Consider the following 18,619-nt stretch of genomic DNA (forward strand, 5'->3'; position numbering starts at 1 on the left):
AAAACATTTATAAAAAAAAAAAAAACTGTGTGTTAAAGGCAGATGCATGTTAAATGCATGTGTTGTAAAAAATGTGTGGTAAAGGCACAAGTGTTAAAAGCATGCGTTATAATGTTGTACAGTCATGAAAAATCAATCCCATATTGTGCCATTAAATATTTATCCAGTTTAAATTAATGCCTCACTGAGAGTTATGTGATGTTGGGATGGAGAATATTGTTCCTTGTTGAAGTGTTGGTAGCCAATCAGATCTCAGCATGAGATCGGGAGGGTTCATGGAGCCTTTGTGCCCCTATATATATACAAATTAGTTTCTTCTTTAATTTCTCATAAACTACTGAACAGATTTACACCAAATAACAAACAGCTTTCCGGACCAAGAGATGTATTTCTGCCAAATCCGGTGTAATTCTGTCCAGTGGTTCGAGCGCTATTTCTGTTCAAAATCCCTACAGAAAATGCATAGGGAAGAAGCGTTTTAGGACCCCCTGTTTTCTTGGCCCCGCTTGACTGATTACCCACAAACTTTCCAGGCCGCAGCTGAAATAAGCGTCATATTTTTTGGGGAAAATTTCCAGAAGATTCATCAAACGGTGCCAGTTATTAGCAAGACAAAAAGAAAACTTTTTCTATAGAAACTAGGCCCTAATTTTAACTACCTAGTGGTGACTGCCCCTAGGTTATATATGTATATGGGTACAGGTTTTGGGTGGTAAAGGAATTTTTAGGTTTTAGGATGGGTATGGGTTTTTGAGTGGTAAGGGAAATTTTAGGTTTGGAGTGGGTATGGGCTTTTGGGTGGTAAGAGAAACTTTAGGATTTAGGGTGGTTATGGGTTTTTGGGTGGTGAGAAAATTTAGGGGTGGGAAGAATTTTATTTCATGGGTTGTTGGTTAAAATACATATTACGACACTTAGAGTCACAGTATATAACTGAGCTTCATTTGGATTGAATAGTGAGGAAGAGTTGGCCATTCATTTGGGGTAAAAATATAACTATAAATGTGATTATGAAAAGAGTGCCCACTCAGGGCGTTATAGTTTATTAAATATGTACAATTTAGGTAGAATGATGGAAATACGAAGATTCGGTAATGTGATGCATTAACTCAAGAGGGTGCAATTGCTTACTTTTTATGTATTTGGATGGTATGTGGTTCATCTCCCTTTCATCCTCCAATAGAACTAAAATAAAAATAAAAATAAAAATAGATTGATCATGACAACATGATGTTAAATGAAGCCATCGTCATTAAAAGTATGGACGGGATAGAGTTATTAATTTAAATTGCACATCCAGGGCGTAATAATGTTTTGAGTGTAATGGAGATGATGAACTGAAGGTAAATTGATTTAGTATTGTGAAGAAATGTTGTAAGATGGCGGATGGTGTTTCTCTAGAGGTTATGTTGCAATATGCTATGTTTATTTGCCTGTCTTTTTTATTGAAGACAATACATTAACCAATCATGTGTATAAAAACATATTACTTGCTGTGAAACGCCAACGAAGGCGCTCACCGAGTGTGGTCTCATTCTGTTTTGTGAATATATATATGTGTGTACATATATATATATATATATATATATGTACATATACATATATATATATGTGTGTGTACATATATATATATATATGTGTGTGTACATATATATATATATATGTGTGTGTACATATATATATATATGTGTGTGTACATATATATATATATATATGTGGAAAATGTCACTTACCCAGTGTACATCTGTTTGTGGCATTAGTCGCTGCAGATTCACATGCTGTGCACATCCCGCCATCTGGTGTTGGGCTCGGAGTGTTACAAGTTGTTTTTCTTCGAAGAAGCCTTTTCGAGTCACGAGACCGAGGGACTCCTCCCATTTCGACTCCATTGCGCATGGGCGTCGACTCCATCTTAGATTGTTTTCCCCGCAGAGGGTGAGGTAGGAGTTGTGTATGCTAGTAATAGTGCCCATGTAATGGAGTGAATGCGTATGTACATAATGAAGTTTTAAGTAATATATTTACAAATGTACAAATGTTTAAGATCTACTTCTAAACGGCTACAGGCTCCCGGGGAGGCGGGTGGGCGCATGTGAATCTGCAGCGACTAATGCCACGAACAGATGTACACTGGGTAAGTGACATTTTCCGTTTGATGGCATGTGTAGCTGCAGATACACATGCTGTGCATAGACTAATAAGCAGTTATCTCCCCAAAAAGCGGTGGTTCAGCCTGTAGGAGTTGAAGTAGTTTGAAATAATGTTCTTAGTACAGCTTGACCTACTGTTGCCTGTTGTGCAGTTAACACATCTACACAGTAGTGCTTGGTAAATGTATGAGGCGTAGACCATGTTGCTGCCTTACATATTTCGTTCATTGGAATATTTCCTAGAAAGGCCATGGTAGCACCTTTCTTTCTGGTTGAGTGTGCCTTTGGTGTAATAGGCAGTTCTCTTTTAGCTTTAAGATAGCAGGTTTGAATGCACTTAACTATCCATCTAGCAATGCCTTGTTTTGAAATAGGATTTCCTGTATGAGGTTTTTGAAAGGCGACAAATAGTTGTTTTGTCTTTCGAATTAGTTTTGTTCTGTCAATGTAGTACATTAGTGCTCTTTTGATGTCTAATGTATGTAGTGCTCTTTCAGCTACCGAATCTGCCTGTGGGAAGAACACTGGTAATTCTACCGTTTGATTCAAGTGGAACGGTGAGATTACTTTTGGTAAAAATTTAGGATTGGTCCGTAGAACAACTTTATTTTTGTGTATTTGAATAAATGGTTCTTGAATGGTAAATGCTTGAATCTCACTCACTCTTCTTAGAGATGTGATGGCAATTAAAAATGCAACTTTCCACGTTAAGTATTGCATTTCACAAGAGTGCATGGGCTCAAAAGGTGGACCCATGAGTCGTGTTAAGACAATGTTGAGGTTCCATGAAGGAACTGGTGGTGTTCTTGGTGGTATAATTCTCTTTAGGCCTTCCATAAATGCTTTTATGACTGGTATCCTAAATAATGAAGTTGAGTGCGTAATTTGCAGGTAAGCTGAAATTGCCGTAAGATGTATTTTAATGGAAGAGAAAGCTAGTTTAGATTTTTGCAAATTTAGTAAGTATCCTACTATCTCTTTTGCAGATGCGTGTAAAGGTTGAATTTGATTATTATGGCAGTAATAAACAAATCTTTTCCACTTATTTGCATAACAGTGTCTAGTGGTAGGTTTTCTAGCCTGTTTTATGACCTCCATACATTCCTATGTGAGGTCGAAGTGCCCGAATTATAGGATTTCAGGAGCCAAATTGCTAGATTCAGCGATGCTGGATTTGGATGTCTGATCTGTTGTTTGTGTTGTGTTAACAGATCTGGTCTGTTTGGCAGTTTGATATGAGGTACTACTGAAAGGTCTAGTAGTGTTGTGTACCATGGTTGCCTTGCCCATGTTGGTGCTATTAGTATGAGTTTGAGTTTGTTTTGACTCAACTTGTTTACTAGATATGGAAGAAGTGGGAGAGGGGGAAAAGCGTACGCAAATATCCCTGACCAGTTCATCCATAGTGCATTGCCCTGAGACTGATGTTGTGGGTACCTGGATGCGAAGTTTTGGCATTTTGTGTTTTCTTTTGTTGCAAATAGATCTATTTGTGGCGTTCCCCACATTTTGAAGTAAGTGTTCAGTATTTGGCGGTGAATTTCCCATTCGTGGATCTGTTGGTGATCCCGAGAGAGATTGTCTGCTAACTGATTCTGAATCCCTGGAATAAATTGTGCTATTAGGCGAATGTGGTTGTGAATCGCCCAATGCCATATTTTTTGTGTTAGGAGACACAACTGTGTTGAGTGTGTTCCTCCTTGTTTGTTTAGGTAATACATTGTTGTCATGTTGTCTGTTTTGACAAGAGTGTATTTGTGGGTTAATATGGGTTGAAATGCTTTCAGAGCTAGAAACACCGCTAACAGTTCTAAGTGGTTTATATGAAACTGTTTTTGCTGAATGTTCCATTGTCCTTGGATGCTGTGCTGATTGAGGTGTGCTCCCCACCCTGTCATGGATGCATCTGTTATTACACATTGTGGCACTGGGTCTTGAAAAGGCCGCCCTTGGTTTAAATTTATACTGTTCCACCATTGAAGCGAGATGTATGTTTGGCGGTCTATCAACACCAGATCTAGAAGTTGACCCTGTGCTTGTGACCACTGTGATGCTAGGCACTGTTGTAAGGGCCGCATGTGCAACCTTGCGTTTGGGACAATGGCTATGCATGAGGACATCATGCCTAGGAGTTTCATTACTAATTTGACCTGTATCATCTGGTTTGGATACATGGCTTGTATTACATTTTGGAATGTTTGGACTCTTTGTGGACTTGGAGTGGCAATCCCTTTTACTGTGTTGATTGTTGCTCCTAGGTATTGCTGTGTTTGACACGGCAGAAGGTGTGACTTTGAGTAATTGATTGAGAAACCTAGTTTGTGTAGGGTTTCTATGACGTAATTTGTGTGTCGTGAACACTGTTTTTGCATGTTGGTTTTGATTAACCAATCGTCTAGGTACGGGAACACATGTATTTGCTGTCTTCTGATATGTGCAGCTACTACTGCTAGACATTTTGTAAAAACTCTTGGTGCAGTTGTTATTCCGAATGGCAACACTTTGAATTGGTAATGTATCCCTTGGAATACAAACCTTAGGTACTTTCTGTGTGAAGGATGTATTGGTATATGGAAATATGCATCCTTTAGATCCAGTGTTGTCATGTAGTCTTGTTGTTTGAGCAGTGGGATTACTTCTTGTAATGTAACCATGTGAAAGTGGTCTGATTTGATGTATGTATTTAATATTCGGAGATCTAGTATAGGTCTTAGAGTTTTGTCTTTTTTGGGTATTAGAAAGTACAGTGAGTAAACTCCTGTGTTTAGTTCTTGTTTTGGTACTAATTCTATTGCGTCTTTTTGGAGCAATGCTTGAACTTCTAATCCTAGAAGATTTATATGTTGTTTCGACATACTGTGTGTTTTCGGTGGGACTTTTGGAGGGAATTCTCGAAATTCTATGCAATAACCATACTGGATAATTGCTAGTACCCAAGTATCTGTTGTTATCTCCTCCCAATGTTTGTAAAATTGCCTTAATCTTCCCCCCACAGGTGTTATGTGATGGGGATGGGTGACTTGTGAGTCACTGCTTATTTTGAGGACTTTTGGGGCTTTGGAATTTTCCTCTACCTCTTTGGAATTGTCCCCCTCTATATTGCCCCCGAAAACTTCCCCGCTGATATTGGCTTTGGTAAGTGGGCCTGGTTTGTGATGTTGTGGTTTCTGTAGGTTGTCCTCGAAACCCTCCCCTAAAAGGTGTTTTGCGAAAGGTGCCTCTGCTCTGCGGGGAGTAGAGTGCGCCCATGGCTTTTGCTGTATCAGTGTCCTTCTTGAGTTTCTCAATAGCAGTGTCGACTTCCGGCCCAAACAACTGCTGTTCATTAAATGGCATATTTAGCACGGCTTGTTGAATTTCTGGCTTGAAACCTGACGTGCGGAGCCATGCGTGCCTTTTTATTGTTATTGCAGTATTTACTGTCCTTGCAGCCGTATCTGCTGCATCCATTGAAGACCGTATCTGATTATTAGAGATACTTTGTCCTTCTTCCACCACTTGTTGTGCTCTTTTTTGGAACTCCTTGGGTAAGTGTTCTATCAAATGTTGCATCTCATCCCAGTGCGCTCTGTCATATCTTGCCAAAAGCGCTTGTGAATTGGCAATGCGCCATTGGTTTGCTGCTTGTGCTGCAACCCTTTTGCCTGCAGCATCAAATTTGCGACTCTCTTTGTCTGGAGGTGGTGCGTCTCCCGAGGTATGAGAGTTTGCTCTCTTACGAGCTGCCCGACAACTACTGAGTCTGGAGTTAACTGCGTTGTAATATAAACAGGATCTGTTGGCGGTGGCTTGTATTTTTTCTCCACTCTTGGAGTTATGGCTCGGCCTTTAACAGGATCTTGAAAGATTTGTTTTGAATGTTTTAGCATTCCTGGGAGCATAGGTAGTCTTTGGTACTGGCTATGAGTGGAGGTTAGCGTGTTAAACAAGAAGTCATCCTCAATTGGTTCTGAATGCAAGGTGACGTTATGGAAAGCAGCGGCCCTTGCGATCACCTGTGTGTAAGATGTACTGTCCTCAGGAGGGGGCGGCCTGGTAGGGTACGAGTCTGGGCTGTTGTCCGATACTGGAGCATCGTAAAGGTCCCATGCATCGGGATCATCTTGACTCATGGCAGTAAGAGTCGGGGAGTGCATCAGTGGAGGAGTTGCTACTGGTGATGTGTGCACTGAGGGTGGTGGAGAAGGTGGTGGAGTTGTTTTCTTTGCCACCTTTGCCTGTGGCTCCTTGTCCTTTTCGTGTAAGGCAAGTTTTCTTTTTATCTTAATTGGAGGAAGAGTGGTTATCTTCCCTGTGTCTTGATGAATGTGGAGCCTCCTTTGAGTATAGTCTGGCTCTACAGCTTGAAGTTCCTCTCCAAATCTCTGTTTTTTCATTTGGGAGGTCAATCCTTGTTCCTCTGTATAGGAACCTGTTTTCGGCTCCGAGGCTGGATGTTTCGGAACCGAAACTTTTTCGGAGGTCTTTTTAGGCTCCGAAGAAACCTTTGTAATTTTCGGCGTGGTGGTGTCTCGATGCCGAATTTGTTCGGTGCCGCTGTGACGGTGCCGAAATTTCTCGGAGCCGATGTCTCTGGTCCGAGATTGCTGTGTGGCGGCATCTAGACCGGAGTCGGATGACTTCGACACCAGCGTGCCCTTTTTCGGTGCCTTGGCTCGGTCACCGCTTGTTTGGGTTAAGCCAGGGCCTGTTGGCGGTGGCGTCCCCTGGGCTTTTGTTGACTTCTCGTGAGTCTTATGTATCGATGTCTTACTCACGGTTTTCGGCGTTTCTTCGGCCTCGAGCTCTTCCGAGTCCGACTCTTGGATAGAGAAAGCTTCCTCTTCTTCCTCGAAACGCTCTTGTTCTGTCGGCGTCGACGCCATCTGCAGTCTTCTGGCTCTTCGGTCTCTTAACGTCTTTCTGGACCGAAACGCTCGACAGGCCTCACAAGTATCTTCCTTGTGCTCTGGGGACAAGCACAAGTTACAGACCAGATGCTGATCCGTATACGGATACTTGTTATGGCATTTTGGACAGAAGCGGAATGGGGTCTGTTCCATCAGCCTTGAATTCACACGTGGCCGGGCCGACCAGGCCCCGACGGGGGATCAAAAAAACCCCGAAGGGCCACCGGAACTCTTCTAAATTCGGTGTCGATCTGTTGTAACTAACCCGATACCGAACGCAAACAATACCGACGTCTTTTCCGAGATTCTAACTAACTTTCCGACCCGAAACACGGAGCGAAAAGGAACACGTCCGAACCCGATGGCGGAAAAAAAACAATCTAAGATGGAGTCGACGCCCATGCGCAATGGAGTCGAAATGGGAGGAGTCCCTCGGTCTTGTGACTCGAAAAGGCTTCTTCGAAGAAAAACAACTTGTAACACTCCGAGCCCAACACCAGATGGCGGGATGTGCACAGCATGTGTATCTGCAGCTACACATGCCATCGAACATATAAATATATATTTATTTTTGTTTGTTTTGTTAAATGCTTACATTTCCATGGTAAAGACTTTCGTTTGAAAGGCATATTCATTATAATAAATGTTGTTGTAAAAGCCTTTCATTGTAAAGGCATTTTCATTAGAACGCTTGCGTTATAAAGCCATTCGCTACAATGGCATTCCGCATTCCGTCATACATCAACAATCTAGGAATGATACCTTCCAGGACAACAACTGGAGGGGGTAGAAGTGGAGGGGTTTAAACAGAGGGCCCATTAATCTTGCAAATACAGTACTGAGATTCCAAGTATGAGCTGGTGGTACCCTGGGAGGAATGACTCTTTTAAGGCCTTATAGGAAGGCCTTGATGACTAGGATCCTAAATAGGGAAGTGTGCTGTCTGTTTTGTAGATATGCGGCAACTGCCGCTAGATGTAGCCTTATAAATGTAAGAGGTGTTTATATATAATAAGCAACAGACAATGTCTTGAACTTTGGCTCCTAAACCATCAATGTGTTTGGAATGTCAATAGTGAACAAATCTTTTCCACTTTGCAGTGTAACAGGCACGAGTAGTGGGCATGCGTGCTTCTTTAAGAATGTCCATACAGGGTTGTGGCAGATTCAAATAGCCAAATTCTAAGATTTCAGGAGCCAGATCGCAAGGTTGAATGACCGGGGGTCAGGGTGTCTGATTTCTCCATGGATCTGTTCTTCACTACCTCGTGGGGAACCACTGAGAGTTCTAGAAGAGTGGTGAACCATGGTTGTGTGCCCATGTGGGAGCCACCAGGATGAACGTGTTAGATGTCTGCTGAAATGCCAAATGGAAGCAGTGGGAGAGGTGGTAAAGCGAAAGAAAATATCCTGGGCCATCTCACCGATAGTGCATGGCCCCTGGACTGTGGGTGTGGGAACCTGGAGGCACAGTTTGGGAATTTGGCATTTTCTGCTGTGGCGAAAAGTTCTATGTCTGGTTTACCCCAACGCTGGAAGTATGGGGAGAGAACTTGTGGGTGGAGTTCCGACTCATGGACTTGTTGGTGCCTCCTGCTAAGGAGATATGCAAAGATGTTGTCCGCTCCCAGGAGGTACTACACGAACAGGTGAATGTTGTTCTGGAGGGCCCACTTCCAATTGGTCTGAGCTAGATGAGAAAGCTGAGGGGACCTGGTGCCCCCTGCTTTTGGAGATAATACATGGCAGTCATGTGGTCTGTTTTGGTCAGGGCTAACTTGCCAATCAGGTGAGTAAGGAAGGCTTTGAGTGCCAGGTGAACAGCTAGCAACTCCGGCTGATTGGTATGGCGATGTCTCTGGCTGGGTGTCCAGCATCCCTGGACAGTTACATCTTGAGAATGCACTCCCCAACCCATGAAGGAGGCGTGCGTTGTTATGGTTCTCTGCGGAACTGGTCTAGGAAAGGCCGTCCTTTGAGGACATGGTTGGTGTTCCACCATTGCAGAGTGGTAAGCTTAATGGCTGACCAACAGTAGAGCTTCCCATTGACTCTCCGCTTGGGTCGATTGGTGCACTAAGCACTCTTGAAATGGACACATGTTCAGTCTGGCATGAGGTACTATGGCTATGCATGAAGCCATCATACTTAGGAGACGCATGGCTTTCCTCACTCTTTTGGGGGTGGAGCACCTGGAAAGAAGGAATCTGGGCAGCAGAAGGGTAAGCTATTCCCCGTTGCGAGTCAAAGATGACCCCCAGGTTTGGTTGCATTTGAAGGAGTTGGAGGTGGGATTCAACTGTGTTGATGGTTATGGTGGCCTGAGTGTGTTAAAAGCACTTCTGACGAGTCACACATTTGAGGAACCAGTCGTCTAGATAAGGAAAGACGACTACAACAAGGCATTTGGTGAAGTCTCTGGGGGCGGTTGTGACCCCGAAAGGAAGGACTCTGAATTGGAAATGCTGCCAGCTTATTAGAAACCTGAGGAATCGGCGATGTGCCAGGTGAATAGGAATGTGGAAATAGGTGTCCTTGAGGTCGAGTGCAGCCATGAAGTTGCCATGCTGCAACAACAGACTGACATCTTGAAGAGCGACAATGTGAAAGTGCTCTGAGAGAATGTATAGATTTAGGGCTCGGAGATCGAAGATTGGAATCAGTGACCCATCCTTTTTGGGAATAAGGATGTAGAGTGAATCGACTCCTGTGCCATGCTGATGTAACGGTACGGGTTCAATGGCCCTTTGGTGAGAAGTGCCTGAACTTCTTAATTCAGTAAATGTAGATGTAGTGTTGAAAGTTTTTGTTTGTGAGGTGGATTGTTTAGGAGGTGTGGAAATGAGCTCCAGACAATAACCATGTTGGATAATATCCAACACGCACTGGTTGGAGGTGATGTTCCGCCAGGTGGGACAAACCATTGCATTCATCCCCCAAGGTTGCTGTATAGTCACGAGGGGGGAAAGCTGGGGGATCTGGGAGGTTTGGGGATGGGGTGGTAAGGCAAGGTTTGGTGGCGTATGGTTTAAGGAAACTGCCCTTCCCTCTACTTCTGGAATTGTTGCCCCTGTAGGAGCCTTTGTCGTATCCCTTGGGTGAGGCGGTTCATGACTGGGGACACTGATAGGAGGTGGTTGTAGAGGTGGGTTTCATTCCTCCATGATAAAAGGAATGCCAAAAGGAACAGCATTGTGAAGGAGTTTGCAACGCTCCCATGGCTTTGGTAGTTTCAATGTCTTTTTTGATTTTCTCAAGTAGAGTGTCTACCTGAGGACCAAAGGGGTGTTCCCCATCAAAGGGAAATGCAAGGATGTTTTGCTGCACTTCAGGTTTGAAACTTGAGACACTCAGCCAGGTATGTTGTCTAAGGAGAATGCTAGATTATATGCCTCTAGCTGCGATGTCAGCCGCGTCGAGGGCGCAGCGAATCAACGGCGTATTTGCAATTAGTTTGCCCTCAGAGGCAATCTCATATGCCTGTTTCTTGTATTCTTCTGGGAGATGTTGGAGGAGTCCCTCCATCTCATCCTAGTGGGCTCTGTCACAGCGGGAGAGGAGCTCAAAGAGTTGGCGATCCTCCAGTGGTTGGCAGATTGGGCATCTAGCTTCTTGCTTTACTTATCTGGTGGGGACGCCTCACTATATGTTTGTGAATTTGCTTTTTTCCTTGCTGTGGCAACCACTAAAGAGTCTAGTGGTAGCTGACCCTTTATGTATGTATGTATGTATGTATGTATGTATGTATGAATGAATGTAGGGTCGGCAGGGGATGGTTTGTATTTCTTATCGACCCTTGTTGTGAAGAAACAGTTCTTGAAAATAACAGGTATGTGTCCGAGCATGCCTTTGAGAATCGGCAGGTATAACGCTGGCTGGAGAAAAGGGTTTCAAATTAAAATAAATCATCCTTCAGTAGTTTGATGTGGAGCTGAACCTTGTGATAAGTGGTAGACCTACCTATGGTGTCTTGATAAGTGGTGGTGTCATCTGGAGAAGAAAGTTTGTCTGGATAGAGATCTCGGTCTGTGTCATAGGTGTCTCACGGGTCATCGTGTGGTGGAATGGGGAATTGATGTTGGTCATCCCGTCTCCTCAGAAAGAGTGGATGGAACCCCCTGGAGAACAGGTGGTGGTGGTGGTGGTGGGCTGAGTCGTGCTGGGCTTATTGCCTTATCCACCTTTTTGTCCTGTGCTTTGGTGGGACTGGTGTCTACAAAGCTTCTTTAAATGTTAATTGCCTCTTGGCTGGTAGTGCTCCAGTATAAGGAGGTCTTGCCAGAACAAGACCAGTGTCTGAGTTTATGACTAGGCGTTTCTGCTTAGAGTCTGTTTCTTCCTGCAACCATTGGAGCACAGATTCCACAGATTCAAGGGTCTGCTTGGAGAAGGAGTAGGATGTCTGCTCTGACACAGACTTTGGTGCCGATGGTTTAAATGGTGAGGGTCTTGGATCCGAAGAAGCTGCTTTCAGTGCCGAGGTAGAACTGTGTTTCAGCGCCGACGCTCTCAACTCAGAGTTGGCGCTACTCCAATGATGGGGGAGTTAGCTGAGGAGCATGAGTATTTTGCTTATCTTTCGGCACCGGGGCTGGGTGTGTTCGATGCAGCTGTTCAGTACCGACCATGGCCCGAGGGCAGTGGTTGCCCGTGTGAAGACTTTGGTCAGTTGGAACTGGAGAGGCGACCCTTTGGGACGATTTGCAGGGGTTGGGGCTGGGATGGAGGGGTCACAGTACTCAGTTCTTGGCCTAGTGGTTGGTCCTGTCTTCATGCGAAAAGATATTGTCGTCTGCTGCCAACACTTGGGCATGAGCCTCTTGTTGAAGGTCTTTGGATCCAAAAAGACTGGTGTGTCTTCGGCGCTGAGGCAGGACATCTCAAGTTGTCGAGCTTGTCGGGTCATGCAGTGTCTTTTTGGACATAAATCACTTGCAGGCCCCGCAATCAGCTTCCGGATGTTGTGGAGAGAGGCACAAGTTACACACTTAATATAGGTTGGTGCGTGGAAACTTGGTGTGGCAGCGAGGGCAGAAACGGGAGGCTTTCATCAACAGCTGGACATGGCGTGGACAGGCTGACGAAAAAAAGAGAACTGCCCTGAAGGGCTAAGGCCCACAGGGCCCGCGTTCGATTTGAGTCGCACCAACAAGACCGACATCGGAGAATGACCGATCTAGAAATAACCACGATCAAAGCAATACTGATGTTAAGGGCTAAATGCTAGGAAACAGCGGTGTTGAGATGAAGCAGAGAAACACACGTCTGAACCAGACCACACAATCTAACAATGGAGCTGATGACCATGCGCATTGCCAGCAAGAGGAGAAGTCACCGTACCTCATGACAGAAAGTCTTTCTTTGAAGAAAAACAACTTGCACATATCCAAGACCAACACTAGATGGCGGGATTATGCTAAGCATGTGTATCTACAGCCACACATGCCTCAAACATTATGTTTTCCCCCGATCCCGGCACTTTCTTAAATCTTGTTATTAACATCTAGCACTAATCCATAGGTTTTCAAGTGACATCAGTTCCTCTGGTGACTTTACTCTTGGAAGTATCCCTTTCTGTGTGAACAATGTTTGTTCACATCCCACTTACACTCATGATACAGCTGTGTAGAGAGTTTACCAGTGCACCACTGACCCAATAACTTCTACATGTTAGGAGTTTGGAGCAGGGATGTTGGCCTAGCTCACAGAAATTATATGAACAAAAGTAAACTATTGTTTCAGAAGGTCATAGCTTTGGCAGCTCAAGAAAATACCCAGTTTATGGGTAGAACCTGGAGAAGGGTGCTGAAAGACCTTCGTCATTATGATATTCCTACTTTTATCGTAGAATACTGGACACCCCTAGTTCATGATGAAATTATTTTATTTATGTTTCACATTGTGCTGTGTGTCTTTTGTACTTTAGGGTTTTAATAATTATCAGGCTTAGAGCTCTCATGCTGATCAGTGTCACACCTTGTGCAAGATTACCACATAGCCACATCTGTATTCCTGTACACATATAATTAGAAGAACCCTGGTGGAATTAGTGTGGAGAAAAAAATGAATTTTTGCATCCCGGAATATGGCAAAATATGTGGTATTCACCTATTAGGCCCAACTGCCCAGGAAAAACCCAGTATCGGTAATTCCCTGTGAGGTATTAGTATATAGTTTTACCAGGACACTGGGAATGATCCCTTAAGTATATAGCATCATATCATTCGCAGTTTCTAGACCACAGTTTCTATCATTGTCTTAACCCAGATATGTTTGGGGAAATAAGCAGCAACTACCTGTGCACTATCCCTCTGTCAAGATAAAACATGCAGGAGCACAGACTTGGTAACTGAGCACATGACAGTAGAATAAACAGTGGGTGAAGACATAGAGCATGATTTAGAACTGGGAGGTAATGAAGAAAGTTATGTTACAGGTTTATTAAACAAAGTAATGAGTTAACTTCTGGGCAATCCAAAAGAATGTAGTGGTGATACAGCCTAAACTGGCTGCCAACCTGATTCACTAACAAGCATCAGGGCAACATACAAATGATGCAATTCTCAAACTGCATTGAATGGGTTTGCTCTGCCTCTGGAGTCCACTGCACATAGCACTCACCAAAGGGATATACAACATACACAGGCCAAGCCTCAGCCCCTCACACCTGCAACTGTCCCAGGAGACATAGGGGTGCAAATAATTGCAGAGGTATGGTCACAAGGCCCACTACATTGTGGACACATTTAGAATGATTGCAGAGGTATGGTCATGAAGCCCCCTCATCTGGGCACATTTTATCAGGTGATTTAGAGTACCAAAACCTTTGGGTCATCCTCTTACCGCACAGAGCTATGTACGGTGTCTGCAGCTGGCACTGAGGCACCTGCGTTGTCTGCTATTGTAGACAAGTTATTCTTGTTTCTGGAGTAAGTGCTAAATTGAAGAACTATCAGCCTGTGGAACTTTCTACTGTCAAACTGACTCATATTATCCCCATGATGCAGGCAATTCTGCAAGGGGATTCTCCATCAGCAGAGAATTTACCAACAGATAATTTACTGATTCTGCCAAATTGCTGAATTTTCCTTCACCACCCAAATCTAAATGAGGCCCCTCGCATGTAAAAAATAATAGGTGTCCAAGGATGACTATTTTTAGGTAGAAAAGTGAAATCAAGTGCTAATGTATTGACCTCCAATACTACCTTGAGAAGAAGTGGGGTTGGGGAAGAGTTAACACATCATGCAAAAAGCCATTTGAAAACATGTTTTTCATTCCTAGTACATGGAAAATATTTTTTTGAAAAAAACAATCAATTTAGGTTTTGTGAAAGTTAGTACAAGATATTACACCATAAATAAAACCCACCATTCATTTAAAAAAAGATTTTTAAAAAACAATGATTTATACGGGCAGAATGTCATCTGTAAAGACATCTACGGAAGACAGAAAACAATATATATTGTATAACCAGACCAAAATCACCTCTATAATTTACATAGATTAATACTGGAACTCACAAGGTAGATGTGACGTGAGGAAAAAAAAGACTAAAATCTTTGGTACCAACCAAAGAATACCAGGGATTAAAGAACTAGCACATTTTCTTGTCTGTATTCCATATGAGACCCATGTCTAAAATGTAAGGCTAAAAAATAACAAAAAATAAATATAGAGTACTTCAAGAATGTCTTGGGGCCAATTGATATCCCTGGTGTCCCATATTTTGGGATTGTATATTTGGCTTGAACTGACATCACTCAGTTTGTAAAATCCTGAGAAGGGTACACTGTCAAAGAACGCAAGTCCTTAAACTATTTGTCTAGCTCATAGGACATGGTTTGGGCTTCTCTATACCGAATTTCCTATCCCTACATCTGAGACTTGAGGATGACTTAGTTAGTTTCAACAGATCCTTAAAGGTAAACCTATGCTCTCTGGCATTTTGATGATCCTCTTTAAGTCAACCCCCATTTGGTTCTCAAGGTCCTGGCTAGTCAGGCACCCAACAACAGCATGCCTCCGAAACCGCTGGCATTCAGGGCCGTGTCCTTCAAGGCACCATCATATTTCCAGGGACATCTGATAGGTTGATGAATATCCAGGACCTCCCTATCTGATGGACAACCTAGCTCTTCGTCACTAAGCTCTACAAAGCACTATCGTGCTATCTGTCAGTTTTTGTTTACACCAACATTCTAACGTGCTCTTAAAGCCTCTGCTGAGTGGTTTTTAGAGCTTTACTAAAAACGAAAACATAAATGAATAAATGAACCAGTCCAGTGAGGAAAACTCAAAGTTGAACTCTTTGGCTGAGCTGAAAACAAATGAGAGCTAACCAGCAAACAAACTGCAGCCAAGCTAACAGGAGTCAGACGCACATGAGCTAGCCTCACATATTTCCAACAAACATTGGCTAACCCTCTGACGGAAATCAGAAAATGTGTGGTAACCATCCGAAAAGAGTTAAAAACAAATGTAAACCAACTAGTTGTTAGAAGATACAAGTACATTTTAAAGAACAGCTGACGAAGCAACTTCAGGACCCCTCAAATTGTGAGCATCGATATATCTGGTTCAGAAAACTTCTAGTCGACAAAATTAGATAGTCTCAAAGCGACTTAGTGCATCTTGTTATGAAGTCTGTGTATTTTTTTCTATACTTACCTGGTTATTGTCATTGCCAGCTCCAGTTTGGATACTGAGACTAGAATGGGCAATCCTGCACATAGATCATGTTTGGAAACACTATTTAGCATAGGGTAGCTTTCAAGCAGGCTTGTCTGATTTATTAAGGCTTTGACTGCGGGCATAGCATTCTACTACATAACAACTAGTCCTACTATCATAACAGGTCACTCAGTATAGATCATACAACATATTTAAGGATTTAAACATTTGCAAGGCCTTCCTTAAGTGCCAGAGCATCCTCTTTGGCAAGCCCTGCAATGGGTAAGTACACCTGAGGTTGTTGATTTCCTCTTGCTTTGACTAGAACTGCTGGAAAGTTTTGTTGAGGCATTGCAGTGCTATATTCTTTTTCACTCTCCACTAATCAAAAAAATATATTTGAAAAGTGTGAAAAAATGATATGCATATAGCATGTGTCTGCAAGCATCAATGCAATTGTTTTGCAATGCAGGGTGGAATTAATTAGCAAACAACTGCAGGTGGTGTCACCATACAGAGTTAATAAGATTACGTTTCTCAAGGAGTGCAGCCTATTGTGTAAACAGGTCTATGGATGAATCGTCTCATTAATAGAAACATACGAGTATGGGATTGTGGAATTATACTGTGTCGTAAGCCTTATCCACGAGGGAGGGACAACACAGGGATCTGAAACATGTGTTTCCACTCATTGCCAGGCTACTATCACATCCAAGCAGCAACATAAAGACATTCTCTCTTCACAGATTCTACTCTCCATCAGTTTAACCCCTGTCCCCCCCTTACCGGCTGGATTTCTGTCTCCGTCATTTCTGGTGGCTGGGTCTGCTCCTTAGCCATGAGTGCCAACAGCTTCTGTATCACTGCAACATCCTTCATGACAGCTTGCAAATTCACAGTCTGACCATTGGTAAACATCTGATCCCCCATGCGGTTCACAGGACGATACCTGAAATGGAGGACAGCAATTCATTCCTTCAACTCATACAAATAGTCTTTATGAAAAACAGCTTATATTTAGCAGCACATCCCAAAATGGTGACAGAAGATTTCTCTCTATTTTTCAAAGCTATACAGTCTTTGTTTTTCACTCACTCTTGCCTACAGAGGGGCATTCCTTAAAAAAACTTTTCCAATAAATGATTATATTTTGGACTTGTATTGGCAACTGAATGTGCTACATAAATATTTCAGGTGCATGCTGACTTATGGGGGTGCTCCCTTGGAGAGGTTCTTTGTAGTACATAATGGAGGAACTACATTAAAGGACACTTTAGCCAACCGACTTGAAAAAACAAGTTATTTACATTTGTTAATGTCTCTTCCTGGTAGAAACTCTATGTAGCTGCAGGTTTCTGACCTTTTTAAAAATTCCCCAGGCCTCAGACTGGATCTGGAAACTTTTCAGCAGTGCCGCCGTGCACCAGTAATTGGCATCATGTGGCTCCATAGGAACGACGTTCAGCTATGGAAATGATGTTTGGAGCCTATATAGGCAGCACTCCCACACGCTGCCGAAGCTTGCTTTAAAGACTGTCTGCACCCCAAGATGCAAAGTCCCCAAATCAAATCGGTGTGGCCGGGAAGCATCCCGAACAACGAGTCCTGAACAACAAAGTCATGGAAAACTAAAGCGAAACAACGCTTTCGTTTTCCACGACTTCCTTGTTCAGGGCCTTAACCACGCATGTGCTGAACCACATACATGCGTGGTTAAGGCACAGAAGAAGGGAGTCGACGCGATCAAGGAGGAGGTAAGTTGGGCTGGGACTGGGGCTGTTTTCTTGGGGGTGGGGCGGGGGGCTCAGGGTGATTAAGGTTTAGGGGCAGGGGAGAGGGGGGTCAGGGTTTAGGTTTTAGGGGTGGGGTGGGGGGTTGGGGTGCTTTAGGTTTTAGGGGCGGGGAGTCGGGGTATACTTAGTTTTTGGGGGTGGGGTGGGGGCTCGGGGTGATTAATGTTTAGGGGCGGGGGGAGTCAGGGTTTAGGTTTTAGGGGTGGGGTGGGGGTTGAGGTGCTTTAGGTTTTAGGGGAGGGGGGTCGCAGTAATTTTTAGGGGTGGGGGGCCAGAGGGGACGCATGCTGGAACCATGCATGCCATTCACTAATGATTTACCAGGAATGCCTTTACAACGAAAAATCGTTGTTAAGGCATTCGGGGTAAAGGCATTAGTGGTAACAACGAGGTCGCTGTTCCGACCCCGTTTTTCAGGCATGGGTGGTTCAAGCACTCGTTGTTCCAACATATAACCGGTGTGGCCAGTATGCAGATTCCCAAACCTGGAATCTTATTAAAGGACAGGGTCCTAATTACAGGAGACAGTCTAGTCACACAATGGAGAGGGTAAGAGGGTCAGTGAGGAATCTGCGCCTAGATAGTGTCTACCAGAAGAAGTGTTAGCAAAGGTAAGTAATTTGTTCTTCTGACAGAGACTTCTAGTCACAAATTCTTCATTGTTTGAAGAGATACTAAAGCAGTATAAAATTGGAGACGGGTCTGAGAATGGACTCAAACTAGAAAGTCCTGTAGAACACAGCGGACAAAATGACCCTCTCGATGATCCCGAAAGTCTAGACTGTAGTGCTTTGTGAATGTATGGAGGCATGCCCAAGTAGCCTACTAGCAAATGTCTAGGACAGGGACTCTGTGTGCCAAAGCAGTCGTAGCAGCTTTTTCCCTGGAAGAATGAGCATGCAGTCCTACTGGAGGCTGCTTTTTGCCCAGTGCATGGCAGATCTTTATGCAGAGCACAATATAGCGGGAGATGGTTCTCTTCTGCACAGCCTTGCCCTTTCTCTCTACAGAGACCCCGAGCTGATCGGCCATCTGGTGTTCTTTGGTACGATCTATACTCTCCTGATCTCCAAGCACTAGACTCGTTCCCCCTTAGAGAGGTGAGATGCCGTAT

The 18,619-nt window shown here is 43.6% G+C and overlaps 1 protein-coding gene across 1 annotated transcript in view; it reads right to left on the minus strand.

The window, feature by feature from the left end:
- The window catches only part of POLR1A (RNA polymerase I subunit A), a 361,957-nt gene that overhangs the window by 271,958 nt on the left and 71,380 nt on the right, over positions 1-18,619 (minus strand). Inside the window, exon 9 of the mRNA XM_069204279.1 lies at positions 16,499-16,661. Within this exon, the coding sequence (XP_069060380.1) occupies positions 16,499-16,661 (163 nt within the window). The remainder of the gene's footprint in view (positions 1-16,498; positions 16,662-18,619) is intronic.

The sequence above is a fragment of the Pleurodeles waltl genome, chromosome 1_2 (assembly GCF_031143425.1).
Source record: "Pleurodeles waltl isolate 20211129_DDA chromosome 1_2, aPleWal1.hap1.20221129, whole genome shotgun sequence".
Taxonomy (NCBI): domain Eukaryota; kingdom Metazoa; phylum Chordata; class Amphibia; order Caudata; family Salamandridae; genus Pleurodeles; species Pleurodeles waltl.